This window comes from Schistocerca nitens, chromosome 3, assembly GCF_023898315.1.
Source record: "Schistocerca nitens isolate TAMUIC-IGC-003100 chromosome 3, iqSchNite1.1, whole genome shotgun sequence".
Lineage (NCBI taxonomy): Eukaryota > Metazoa > Arthropoda > Insecta > Orthoptera > Acrididae > Schistocerca > Schistocerca nitens.
In genome coordinates, this window is record NC_064616.1 from 663,565,200 (window position 1) to 663,580,443 (window position 15,244).

At 38.2% G+C, this 15,244-nt stretch overlaps 1 protein-coding gene across 3 annotated transcripts in view; it reads left to right on the forward strand.

Moving 5' to 3' along the window:
* Positions 1-15,244, forward strand: part of LOC126249700 (spindle assembly abnormal protein 6 homolog) — a 256,468-nt gene that overhangs the window by 224,970 nt on the left and 16,254 nt on the right. For all 3 annotated transcript variants that reach the window (XM_049951376.1, XM_049951377.1, XM_049951378.1), the window contains one exon: positions 12,733-12,797. In XM_049951376.1, the coding sequence (XP_049807333.1) occupies positions 12,733-12,797 (65 nt within the window). The remainder of the gene's footprint in view (positions 1-12,732; positions 12,798-15,244) is intronic.

The following is a 15,244-nucleotide window of genomic DNA, read 5'->3' on the forward strand; positions in this document are numbered from 1 at the left end:
GATCTATAAAGAGCAGTCTGCACTTTTTTGTTGCGGTCCCCCTCCCCTGATGGTGATCCATATTTGACTGGACTTCCTCACCTTTTGGCCCTTTGCACTAAATATGTCCTCCCGCACTCCTTGTTAGGGGTGCTAGCGGATGACCCTTGTATGGTTACGTCCATCCTCAGTTTTCTTTGTGGAAGTGATTTGTCCTCCTAGATTTAAGTACCGGAATTTCCTTCCCTTATTTGAATCCCTTGTTTATCATTGGTGTTGATTTTGGAGACCATTGTGCTTGCCAGACATTTTGTCTGATTCTTGTGCCATTTGACCCACCCTTTCTTGTCACTTCTTACCCTGGTGTTGTCCACGCTGTGCCGTGACCATGGTACAGCATGGGGATTGGGATGTGCCGGTGACAGTGCCGGCACCCCGTCACATGTAGTGCCTCTGGGTTGCCCCTGCTTTTTCCCCTTCCCACCTTTCCCCCTCCCCCCCACTCCTCCTGTTTTTTACTCTTCCTGCCACCTGATGTTCCTTATGCCCCTTTGTTTTCCCATTTTTCCTTCCCATCTACTGGACTGCGTTTTGGTGTTGTTCCTCCCTTAGTTTCTGACACCATAGATTGTGGGACCGATGACCTCACTCTTCGGTCCTCTCTCCCCCACAACCAACCAACGAACATGTTCACACTCGTTGCTCATTTCTTAATGATTGCGTTTGTAGTTAGTTCTCTGATTGTGATGCTGTTGTTAGACACACTACACAGCCAGGCCCAGACTTCCATTTGTCATCAAGCATGGGTCTACAAACTGAACTCCTACATCCATTTTGTATATTCTTGTACAGCGGAGACATTTTAATTGAAAGTTGTTTGCCCAGTGTTGGCAGATAAATACGATATTGCAGTGCCTGTGTTGTTCAGAAGTATGAAGCAGTGTTCCGTTGGACATGAATGCACATTAGGTATACAACATATTTGTCTCTTTGTGTGCTATTATTCGCAAAGACCAGCTTTTTGACATCTTTAACTGTTTATTAAATATGATTGTTATGAGCACTTGATTCCCAATGCATCGGGATGGGAATGGGTGCATCTCACCTGGCCATCTGCTGGGTATAAAAACCAATGAGAATGGAATGCAATACCATTCTGCTCTCAATGAGAGCACATCTGTAGAAGCAAAAGGGTTAAGCATACCTTTATTAATAAATGCCATTTCTTATGGAGCTTTCTGTATACCTGGCAGACTTAATCGTACAAGAGATTTCTGAACAAAGACCTCACCAAACCTTGGAATTACTACCCTCGACTATGGGAGATACCCAGTGACAACAACTTGAGATGTAGGATTCGGAGGAGCCTGAAAAGCACCAGAAAGCTTGTAGCTCCATTGAAGGCAAGTCTAATCGAGTGTGGCAACAGATGTGATTGTGGCAAATACTAGAATGTGGTGCATCTTCTGACATGCACACTAACTGTCCCAATCCCAATAAATATACCCTTGATGAATTATGGTAGGGAAGCAAGTAAGCATTTGATGTCATCCAATTTTGGGCTGAACAGCTTTGATCTCTCTACAGGAAAAGGACTGTAAATGAAGTTGCATTCAAGATTGTTGTAGCAAGACTCAGTGTCAAGGTGGGCATAAACTTATAATTTCATCTCTCTATTGACAACCACTATCCCACCTAGATAAAACAGAAAACCTTAGTTCACTAGTATGTATGTTCCCCAATCATACTGTCATCATTGGAGGCGATCATAATCATTCCACAATCAATTGTAATAATTAAGAGTTTTGTGAGAGGTGGACATGACAAGAGATGCTATCAAGCGGTACTAAATGCCTAGTCTGATACCTAGAACAGGTAGTCACGAAGCCCACTCTTGATGAAAATATATTGGATCTAATAGCAACAAATAGACCTGATGGCTTTGAAAACATCAGTTTTAAATTGGGCCATTGACCACGAGTTATTTGTAGCAATAGTTATTACCCAAATACAAAGGGCAATTAAAACAAGTAGAAAGGTTAGTATGTGAGCAAACTGGATAAAGAAGCAGTAGTATCATATCTCAACAAGGAACTAGAAATATTTCTCTCTTGACTGGAGCATATAGAAGAACTGTGACTCAGTTCAAAAGAACAATTGATTATGCAGTATCTATTAGAACTGTTAATGATGGAATGGAGCATCCAAGGGATACAGTGTCAATTACAGCACAATATGAGTAAAATAAAACATAAGGCTATGAGTGGAGAAATGCTAAATGACACGTTTGGCTGTCACAAAGACAATGTATAAAGACATGAATGACTGCAGTAGTAGAATTGTATCCAAAGGCATCTCACAAAACCAAATGAAATTCTGGTCATGCTTAAAGGCTGTTATTGGCATCAAAGTTGGTGTACAGACACTCATTAATTGACACAGGAACTGAAATTGAGGGTGGCAAAGCAAAACCTGAAATATGAAATCCCATTTTAATGTTTGTTCACAGAGGAACTTGTAGAAATAATGCCCCATTTTAATTCTTGCTCTACTGCAGATGTGATTGATAAAGATTTTAGTGTTACTGGCATCGAGTAACACTTGCAATGGCTAAAATCAAACCTCCAGCTTGAAATGGAATTCCTATGAGGTCTATACAGAATTTGTGACAAAGTTAGCTTTTCTTTTAACCATAATATACTGTAGATCACTTGTTGGTATTCAGTTTAGCAGAAGTGATCTACAAAACTACAGTCCAGTACCTTTGACATCTGTTTGCTGTAGAATGTTAGAAAAATATTCGGATATCAAACATAATGACGTATCTCAAACAGAATGACTTTCTCCATACTAACCAACATGTATTCTGGAAACATCTGTCATGTGGAACACAACTTGTGCTTTTCTAATGTGTGAGAACCTGAAAGCCATGGATCAAGGCAGTCAAGTAGAGGAAATTTTTCTTGACTTTCGAAAAGCATTTGACCCAATATTGCACCTATATGCACTACTGAAAATACAATCACATTGACTATCACGTGGAAGTTGTGATTGGACTGTGAACTTCCTGATAGGCAGGATGGAGGATGTTGGGAGGGCTGTCGACCAATTTAGAAATAATTTCATTGCAGTGCCGTGGGAAGCTTGTTGTTCATTTTTTATGTTACTAATCTGACAGACAATATTAATAGTAACTTCAGAATGTTTGCAAATGATTCAGATATCTACACTGAAGTGACAAAGAAACTGTTACAGCTGTGCATATTCAAATACAGAGATATCTAAACAGGCAGAGTACGGTCCTGTGGTCGGCAATGCCTGTATAAGACAACAAGTGTCTGTTGCAGTTGTTTGATCAGTTACTGCTGCTACAATGGCAGGTTATCAAGATTTAAGTAAGTTTGAACGTAATGTTTTAGTCGGCGCACGAGCGATGGGATACAGCATCTTCGAGGTAGCGATGAAGTGGGGATTTTTCAGTATAACAATTTCGCAAGTGTACCTTGAATATCAGGAATCCGATAAAAATCAAATCTCCGACATTGCTGCGGCCGGAAAAAGATCCTCCTAGAATGGGACCAGTGACGGTTGAAGAGAATCGTTCAACACGACAGAAGTGCAACCCTTCTGCAAATCGCTGCAGATTTCAATACTGGGCCCTCAACAAGTGTCAGTGTGTGAACCATTCAATGAAGCATCATTGATATGGGCATTCGGAGCTGTAGGCCCACTTGCGTTCCATTTAACTGCACAACACAAGGATTTATGCCTTGCCTGGGCCCGTCAGCACTAACATTTTATTGTTGATGATTGAAAACATGTTGTCTGGTCGGATGAGTCTTGTTTAAAATTGTGTTGAGCATATAGACATGTACGGATATGGAGGCTACCTCATGAATCCATGGAGCCTGTATGTCAACAGGGGACTGTTCAAGCTGGTGGAGGCTCTCTAATGGTGTGGGACGTGTGCAGTTGGAGTGATATGGGACCCCTGATATGTCTTAGATCACCTGCATCCATTCATGTCCATTATGCATTCCAATGGACTTGAGCAATTCCAGTAGGACAATGCAACACACCACATGTCCAGAATTGCTACAGAGTGACTCCATGAACACTCGTCTTGAGTTTAAGCATTTCCGCCGGCCACCAGACTCCAGACATGAACATTATTGAGCATATCTGGACTGCCATGCAACATGCTGTTCAGAAGAGATCACCTCTTTCCCTCCAGCACTACTTCAGATATTAGTAGAGTCCATGCCATGTTGTGTTGCAGCACTTCTGCGTGCTTGTGGGGGCCCTACATGATATTGGGCAGGTGTATCAGTTTCTTTGGCTCTTCAGTGTATATGGAATAATGTCTGAAAAAAGCTGAACAAATATTAAATCAGATTGTGATGAGATTTCAAAGTAGTGCAAAGATTAGAAACTTACTTTAGATGTTCAGAAATGTAAAACTTTGTCCTTCACTAAATAGAAACCCTGGTATCCTATGACTATAATATCTCTTGTGTATACCTGGCTGTAACAATTTATAATGGTATGAAATGTATAGGTAACATAGATTCAATCATGGGCGAAGCAGGTGGCAGGCTTAGATCCATTTGTAGGATACTGTCTTGGACATGCAGCTGGTATACAAAGGAGATTGCTTACACAACACTCGCACAGAATATTGCAGAAGTGTATGGGACCTTTACCATATAGGACAATTGGGGCTATTTAAGGTATAGAAAGATGGGCACCATGAATGGTCACAGCGTGTGTCACCAATGAGAGAGCATTTCAGAAATAATGAAAAACCTAAACTAGCAGATGCTGTGTCAACTAACCTAAGACAGCTTATTCAAAAAGTTTCAAAGACCAGAATTGAGTGAGGAGCCTTGGGATATACTATACCCCCTAAGTATCACTAACATAGGAACCATGGAGACAAAACGAGACTAACTACAGCATGCACAGACTCATCTGTGCAATTGTTCTTCCTGGACTCCATGCCGAAATAGAACAAGAATAATCCCTGAAATGTTCTACACCAGGAAGTACCCTTTAACATACACTTCACTGTGGTTTGCAGGGGATACATGCATATGTTAAAAACTGTCTATTTTGGATTACCATTTACATTAATTTTTCATATTCCTATATGTAGCTATGCATGAAAGTGTAAGAGATATGGAGTTAAATTACCAGACTGATGCTACAGAACATTTTGTTGATCCCCAGTTACATTACAAAATTTATAACCTTCAGTGTACTCTCTTTCAGATTCCTGCAATGCTCCACATGAATTTTCCATTATTCAAAGTAATGCTGGAGGTCTGCTTCTGTCAGCTTGCTGAGAATCTCTGTCACATTTGCATTCACCATTTCCACACAGTCAAATCTTGCTCCTTAAGCGCAGATTTGACCTTAGGAAATTGAGAGCAGGGGGGAGGGAGGGGGGGGGGATTGAGCACCCCAGGTTGGGTGGTCGAACAAAGAGTGCCTTTACAGACAAAGTACATTGTCTTGGTAATGCATCCAGGACTTGCTGTACCACAAATCAGATCTCCATCTCCTCACTTGTTCATGAACTGCAGTCAGAACCTCATCATAATAGTGTTGATTGTTGTGCTGAACTTTGTCAATTTACCAAATTTCTCGATACTGTCTACCCTTTTTGATATTTAGGATCATCCAGGGCATGGATTGTTTTTAGTGGTTCCATGTTCCTCCTTAAACCTCTTGAACCTGAACCACACCAAAAACTTGGGTTAGTGATAAACTTTGACTTGCGTATCCTAGAACATGGCACAAGCTTCTGTACCAGTTTTTCCATTTCACAAGACACTTGATGTTAACTTTTTGCTCCGTCTTAGCACTTCGCGGCTTTTGCAAAGATGTTAGAACAAGGACCCCAGCAGACGGTTGCTATAGTGAGACTGAGCTATGTATAACTGTAGCCATTGAGCTCAGTGTGGGGAAGCATCAGATGACATGACCATACTCCAAGCTGCCGTGAGTATGCTCACTGTGTGCCAGTAGCAACACCAGTCTGATCACTTAATTGTCACACCTTGTAATATTCAATATATGACAATGCCACAATGGTTATGTGATGCACAGTGTTTGCTATGATGTGACTAAAGTCCTTCAGCACAGATTAAAAATGTCATTATTGAATCAGCTGAAGAATTGAAGTATTTTTGGCAGTTGGAGATGACAAATAATAGGATAATAAGGATTTACAAGAATTATTTAAATGTTATTTGAACAATTTTAGGGCAATATTACAGGGTGTATACGACCTGGGGCAACCGGGAGATCGGGGAAAAACCTGGGAATTTTTTCATCTGGAAGAAAATTGGGAAAAACTTGGGAATTTTTCATTGTTTTAGTTTTCAGTTAAATTTTTGTAACATTGACTGGTAAGAACCAATACTTTAACATAGAATATTACTGTATCTCGCTACTGCAGAATAATACTGCAGCAATAAAAAACGAACGAGAGAAAAAAAAAGAAAACAAAATGAAACTGAAGTTGCAAAGGAAATGCACCATACATAACAACAATACATGGCGCTCATACAAGCGTCTGTCAACAGCAAAATGTGTCAAAGGCTTTAGGAAGACTATGCAATGTTTCATAACAACAAATTGCCTCCGATGAGCGTGACGTCACAACTGTTTACATTAGATTCGTTTGAGTGGTTGCGAGCGAGCTTATGCGCATGTGCAGTTGAGTCGTGTATGAGTAGTACCTTCTCCTGTTACTGGCTACAGAAACAGGCCGGGAACTAGGGGTCGGGGAGAAACCGGCGTATCTGCCCCAGGCGGCAGCTTCAGGGTGGGGGGGCCAAATTAATATTATTGAGGAAAAAGACCTTGTTTCACAAAGCGCCAAGCATCCAGCGCCCATTGGTCTATCGATTACTCATATGATTTTGAGCGCATCCCTGTTGGTTTTTGAACATCTTTGATCAAATTCTAAGTCGATTTCTGAATGAATTGTAAGTTGATTTTTAAATGCATGCATAGTGTACGTGATGTCTCTGCCAGGGGAATCCCCATCACATCTAGAAGTAAACTTTGCTGCAGACAAAAGGGGATGGGTCTATACAAGCTGAGTGGAATAAACCCGAACGGGTGAATGCCAATCGATGTTTATGTGATTGACTGGGTTTGCAAATGATCAGCATTGTTATAACTACTAGCGAATTCCATAGATTCAGACTGCCAGAGTGGAAATAAACAACTAATGGGAATAACAGGCAACAAAGATTGTGTATTGTCTGCTCCGTGTATCCAAGAAAATGAAATTTTGACAGAAAATTTTTGTCCAGACCGCTACACTTCTAAGGGCCAGTAATACAGTCCCCAGCTAGCAGCCGCTAAAGTTATATTCTGGGAGTAGCGCAGAAAACACGTTGTACGAACACGTAATAATGCCTAACCGGAGAATAAATGTGGGATAACTAAACCGGCGATTGTGGTGGGGTTAGTGAAGTTAACCAGAGAATAAGTTTTGACACTGGCAGAAATAGTTACAGAATTATTGATGACAAGATTGTTTGTTAGAACGTGGAAGGAGAATATACGGGGACTCACACAAATCACGGAAGAATATGACGATTCCAAATTTTCGTACTACTACTTTTCGATCTCGTGCTTCAGAAGCAAGAGTGTATGAATGAAATGTGAAACTATTTCCTAACAAAACTTTTTGCTTGTAGTAGGCCTAATAGGCATTTGATGTTGGTACTTTGTGAATTATATTCTGTCGTGTTATAAAAATGACCATTTGTGCCAAAAAAGTCTCGTTTCTTTGGCGTGTGTAACAATTGCTGCAATATTAGGCAGGCCTATTTCATTTTATCTAGCAGACAGTGACAAAATACACATAATCAGATTGAGAAACCACACCAGTCTTTGGTACAATTTGTATCAACAGCTTTTCTAGTATTAGACAACGACATTTCGTTTTTTGATATAGCAAAACATTGACTAACTTCGATGAGGTAATAGATTCTTTCCCGGAGAAGTGTGTTCTACTGCCTTGCTTGTCTCTTGTTTTATGCATCCTATATTTAATTTTATGTCACCCAAAACAGCAAGTTATTAGCCAATAGGCAGTAAAGACTGCAGATTTTCTGAAGAGTTCTTGTCCTGCCGGTTACAAATAAGCCCATCTTGTATTAATAGTGAGATTTTTTTTAAGAGGGGCAGGATGTCAAACCGGCCGATTGGGAGCAGGAGAGGTACTGCAGGACATTTTAATTTCCTCTGGCATGAATATAGTTTGATGAAACCCATTACAAAATATTACATGTTTGAATTCCACAGAGTGAAATACAGAGACCTGCAATGGAAGAATGCTGTGTGAAGAGGCATGGCACTGCACTTCGGCACACTTTAAGACCAAATAACATGTCTTACGTTCCCTCGAACATGTGTGTGTTTACGTTAAGTGATTTTGCTGTTTCCTCTTCATTTATTACTCTCACGTCAAATGAAAACAAATCAGATTTCTGTGGCCGGGAGCTATCAAGTGAATTAAAATACATTCACATAATTACGGAAGGCTAAAATATGTAATTAGTTTCAGATTTTATTTTGTTTCCACCTGTCTGACAGTCAAGCGTTAATCACCTTGCAGAACAATGAAGTTATTTTTGTCTGTTTGTTTCTGCTGAGGCAGTCAATTTATTTGAACGCAGTGTTTAATTCTACACTGTTGGCTAGTTTCAGCAATTCGCTGCAGTTCAAGTTCACAGTTTCATCTTATAGCATGTATGAGATTATGCCGTAATATAGAACCGAACATGAGATAATACTGGTACTCCAAGAAAATTTACATCTGAATCTGGACATGCGAATGTGCACTTTAAGCCGAATGATGCATTTTATTATGGTTCAAAAAATTTCCATGCTCTTGGAGTATAATCTCTAATATCTTGTTTCTTTTATTACATAATGTAAGATCTTTTAATGTTTTACATGTACGAACATATGGGCTTCCTGGGTCACCGTAGCTGCGCAAGCACGGCGACGCAGGTTATCTGGCGCTCTCAGGCAACTGTTGAAATGAATCTATTTCTGACAGGTTGCGAGAAAATATTCCGAATGGTTGTTTGGAAAGCATTACTTTCAAAGTTAATTTCGTTTTACGCAAGATGAACTCTGTGAGAGAATGGTCGATGAATTTTTTAAATCACAGAGCGTTTGAATCTCATTCAACAAGCAAATCTTTGACGATGACTATGTAGAATATTTTCGAGCCCAGAAGATCAGACATTTATGTTGTTAAAAATTTTACTGGCACATTTGTGTGATGTAACACGCACAAAAAAGGTCAACATTATGTGTGAAAGCTTAGCTTCACTTGCAGCTTGTTAATCTTAGATACCAACATTATACGTGAAAGCTTTTCTTTTCTTGTTGCAACACTATGTATAGTAATTTAAACTGTTACCTTTCCCTATTTGTGTTCGCGCTACTTATTACTGATGTTGCTATTGGCTGACTACATCACGTGTCCTATGCTCTGAATATCCGCTGTCATCGGCTGGTGAGATCGCTTGACATGAGGTACGATTAGATTACAAAAGCACATCGCAATCTCGATTTCAATTCTTCGGAAAGTAACATGCGGTGTTTGGTGGAATTCGAATTTATACTCTCGTAATACGAAAATATGCAGTGTACATCTTGCTGCACATCAGACATCTTTCCAAAACTGTTTTTCCCCCTGAGTTTTGTTATCTAAAGTGCCGGGAAATTCTACTCCTGTGTATAAAACCACAACCATTGAAAGGATTGATAAGTTTTACAGTTCCGAGGAAAAGTACGCAGTTACTTAACACGGAAAAAGTGTATTTTCATCCGGGAAAAAGTGTATTTTTAACCGAAAAATCCGGGATTTTTTAATTAATTTATTTTTTATTTATATATTTATTATTTATTTATTATTTTTTTTTGTCGACCACGTATACTCCCGGTATTAATATGTAATTTCATTTACACCTATGAAACAGTCAGTGTAACATAATGGTAATAATTGAATGTTTCATATGGGACAGTGGACTGCAGCATGTTGAGAATACTGAGAAGGAACAGGAAGATGATGAAATAGGTAAGAGACACTGCAGCAGTCCAGAATGTCATCATGGCTACTATGACAGTAAAATGTAGAAAACAGCAGTATGAAATGATACAAACTGACAAAACATGGATTAAGGAAAATCTCTGCTATATTCTTCCAGATGACGATCTAATTAGAAATTAACAGATAACAGCAGAAATAAGCAGTGTCATAGGATAGGTACAGCCAAAAATTATGACATGTTGAAAATTTTATTAGAGATGTTTATTCAGCAGTGGATGGAAAAATAGATGGTGGCAATGTCGTTGCAAATTACTAGGCAAGTCTGTTACAAGAGGCTAGAATAATTGCTGACTGCTATTAACATCATAACTGAAAAGTATGTCATGGTGAAACAATGGAACATCTTGACAAATATATGATGAATAATTAAAACTCAAAATGGGTTAGCTTGGGTGTTTGATTTTTAGAATGAAAAGAGTACTAAATTGAACCAAGACACAACCAAGACAAAAGAAGTTTCTGAAAAAATTGTTTTGGTGCCTGTTAGAAAGAAGAAAAGAATACAATATTTATGTAAACAAGTGAGACTAGAGTTTAATTCTTGTAAAATATGGTGTCGTTTTACATTTGTAGTTGTTTTAAGTAATAGTTAAAATGTGATATAATTTGTTCATTTTTGTGTAAGTATTTTTACTGTACTCATTGTAGTTGTGCAAGGGGTCTTTCTGTTGTAGATAATTTTAAAACTGGGGCAACCACAGCTAAAATAGTTGTACATGATTGCTGGACAATTCCTAGAGTCAAGTTTTTTTTTTTTTTTTTTTAAATTACAGGTGTTAAAACTATTATAATGAAACTGAATGAAGTGTCAAATGATCTGCTGTAGCTGTATTTGTTCTGGTCACTTATAAACCCATACAACCGGTTTCGCAACTTTTAAGTAGCACAAAAACGGATTTGTATATACTTAATAAATACAGTTTGCAAGTTAGTACCAAAAGAAAGTTACTTACAAATGCTATGTCATAGGGTACAGAATGCTGCAGAGTAACAATTGATATGGCTAGGTAAAGTTTTCAGCCCTCCTCAATTGATAAAAAACAATAAACAATTGTTTAAAAAAAAGAAAAAAGTTGTCAATGATGAATATCATGTCAAGAGCAAAGGAATATAATTAGAAATCAGAACTGATCCCTAATTAAAAAACGGTGAAAAAGTAACGCAAATGAAAAATAGATGGGGACTATCCCCATGTGACATGGATCAACAGCCAAAAATGGGACTGACATGTGTTAAGTCATGAACTGTATTTTTTCTGATTAACATCTGCTCTTGTCGGCCTACGTCAAGCAACAAAATGCCCCTCATAGATGTTATGCAGCGAAGTACTGGGCCCTGTGGTGACCGAAAAATAAAATAAAGCTAGTGATGAAAACTAGTAAACTTGAAATCTACTTAAAATTGTTTTAACTGGTATTGTAGGGCCACCAGTGGCCAAAAGGGAGAAGCATATACTGCTGGTCAAACTTGTCAAAAGCAGATATGTTCATGTGTATTTGCCACCAACATAGCTGCTGACAACATAAGCTATGAGTGTCCTGTGTGTTGTCTAAGCCTGTGCTGTGGCTGCCGTCTGGGAACCAAGACGATGACGGAAATTGAACTAACACTGGCAACACAGAAAATAAGAAAGTGCAATGCTAGTGCTCTGCTTAGGACTTATGGTCACCATGCAAACTATTAGTCTTGGCTCCCTGTTTAACATAAAACTGAGCCTGAATGATACTAAATATAATAATGTTGCTAAGATGAACTGCTTATTTCTGAATCATCAGAACTTATTTCTGAATCTTTAAAACAGTTTAGACATTAAATGGAGCAGATGACCTCTCAGTCGACCAGGAGCGGGAGTAAACATGAATGCTAACATAAAAAAGCTGTAATAAGTTAGCCAACTGATTAGATGTTGAGACCCCTAACTCAAAGAATTTAAATAGTCCAAAGTAGCCAATAAAGCTCGGTGCCTTAACTCCGTTTGATTATTGAGATTCTCATCATGGGACTGTCTTATGGACTTTACTATATATTTCTTAAGCATATTTAATACAGTTCTGTTTTTCTCTTTGTGTAGTACCTCCAAATTGTTGTGGAGGTCTGAAATAGAATGTTGATTATTACATAAGATGTTAGCTAGCACAGATTTCGAACTGCTCACGTTGAGAAATTCTTTAAAGCGAATTTTGAAACTCCTACCCATTTGCCTAATGTACTTTTGAGAACAGGCATTATAGGAAATTGAATAAACCCCTGTGTTCTTATGTGGGTTGCTGATTGACTGTTCCCTGTCTTTATACGTGGAACCTACATTCTGTGGAATAAAAAAACACTAGATTTGCAAAACCAGTTGTGTGGGTCCATAAGTGACCGGAACAAATACAGCTACAGCGGGCCATTGGACATTTAACACCTACATTTTGAAAAACTGTTCACTGTATGAATTGTCAAGCGATATTGCATGATTATTTAATTGATTTTAACTTTTGGTTAATGTGCTGTTACTACTGCTGCTTCTAGTTTTAGCACTGACAAAACATTCAGTATCTTGATAATTGCTTAGTGTGTTATGTAGTATAATGTTGATACTGACTAAAGTTTCATTTTAGGGTTCACTCAGCATATCAGGTGCTACAGGATACCTGCACCAGCAACAGCAGCAGTCATCTGCACAGTATGTATTAAATATGCATCATTGTAACTGTGTGTGAAATGTTCCTAGAATAGTCCGTTTAACAGAAAAGTCATTAAAATTAATGGTATTTTTTTTCCATCATATTAGTTAGTTGTTCTGGTATAGGGCACACCAGTGTTACTAGATTGTCTTAAGGCAGGCTTCATTTAACTGAAAGTAAGGCATTTTGTCCCAAATTGTCCAAGGTGATTTAAATGCCAGAGGTATGGCCATACTGTCTTAAAATGGAAAATCAATGCAACACATGCAAGACGAACTAGAGCTGCCTCTGAACCAGAGAAGGTATGATCTCCACCATGGTGCATTAATTCAGAAGGCAGACACCCAGACTGGAGCCAGGAATGCTCTAACTAGGGAATGTTCCAGTCGCACAAGTCAAAACCTCCCATGAAATATTTTATATAGGAAGAATATGCTGAAAGAAACACAATGTCAAAATTTTAGCTACCAAGACAAACTGCAAGAATGTTCTAAAATTGCCAAATTTGTAGCTTTTCTAGTGGCTGGAGAAATGTACACTCCTTACTGTAGCTGTATCAGGCAGTGCATGTGCAACATGGCAGGCACATATCCTTGGGTGTTGGCACGTTGGTAAACAGATAACACAGCAGAACACAATCGTAATTTGTAAAGTGAATTTCAGTTTCTGTTGATAGTTCCTGAGACACGATTGGTCACAGTTACTATTCGCTCAGATTTGCAACTTGGTTAATATCCATCATAATTAACAGTTGTGTTTGCAGTATTGCTAGGTGTTAACAATGGAGATAAAACTGAATTAATTTTCTTTGTGTTTCCTTCATATAGCATCTGTGTTTGTGAGAGTTCCAAAGTAATGTGGAATCAAATTAATGTTGCACACCATATGGGCAAAGATGAAATATGAAGAAAGTGGTATGTAATCAGAATCACCTACTTTTCCTGAAGACCTACATATGTGTTATTTATTGGTTAACATCTTGCATGTTCATTCAAATGATGTTGACATTTCCTTAGAAATTGTGAAAACCTCGAAGAAATGACTCTGACAATTCCATAAATTGTAGTTCGAAAAATGAGTGTGGTGCTAATTATAGTCCATAAAAAAAATACAGCACATTTGTAGCCTGAAGAATAGAGAGAGAGAGAGAGAGAGAGAGAGAGAGAGAGAGAGAGAGAGAGAGAGAGAGAGAGATCGACTGGTGCAGTTGATGGATGCTATGACACACTTATATAAAACGATGCTATTGATAAAAATCAGTGGATTACTGTTTCTGCAGCTTTATCTGTGTCTTCAGGAACCTCAAAGCAAGTCAGCACCAATTTTTTTTTTAAAAAAAGAATTGTCTGTTTAGTTGGAAAAATCTTGTAATCAGCATAGTAAATCTGTAAAAATAAGAGAGAATGATTGAAGCAATCTCCTGACAAAGGACCTGCAGGCTCCTGGGCCTCTTTTCTGGAGGTGTGTTATAACAAACCATCATATTGTAATTTAGAAACTCTGACATTTTAGTTTTGATGTGGTTGTACTGACCGAAGTTATTCATTTGTTTGAAATGTCATACCCACAACAACTTTTTGGCATTGGGAATGTATCGTGATTAGTTCTGCAAGTTGTTACATTATTTTATATGTCTTGTATTGTTGGATATTGTATTTGTATTATTGTACATCGTATTATTGAATTGTATTATGCATATTGTTAAGTAAGTTGTTGTAGCTGTGTCTACCATTGTTTTAGGGTTTCATGTAATGAATACTGATGAAGAAATGGTTAGAAGTGAAACGCTTTAGAATAAGAAAGTGGGTATGAAACGTGAGGTAGAGAAAATAAAACAACAAAGCGAAAAAGAATATACTTCACGATCTGGTACAGCTGTAGCTGGCAAGACTTTCAAAGCAGTACAGAAATGTTGTTTAAAGGAGTGTTTAAAGAAAATATTCTCTGAAGCTCAAGCAGAAAAGTTAAACTATTTTTAGGCGCACAGTAAAACGTAGCAGGATGCAATTGTAGGTCAGTGTTTAAATAAACACAAAGCTAAAATAAAAATAAAGACAGTGAACCCAAAACACACATGCCAGTGTAAATGGGAATCTGTTATTGTAAATGAAGGGGAACCTGTCGAAGTTTGGCGATCTATCTATGATACAGACTCTTTACCAAATTTCTGTTAAGTATATATGTGTTATTCGGGGGAAAGTGTCGAATGGCAGTTCCTTTATGGAAAGAAGAGGCTCACATACCAGTAGATCTCATAAGCTGGACAGTGATGTGTTTGATCTATTAAAGGCACTTCTTAACATGATTCCAAGCAAAACAAGCCATTACTCACAACACACATCTGAACGGAAATATTTTGAAAACACTGAAGTTAACATAAAAAATCTATGTGAACTGAACTGTTTCAGTAGTACTACAAAGAAAATACAAAACAATATTTTAAAAT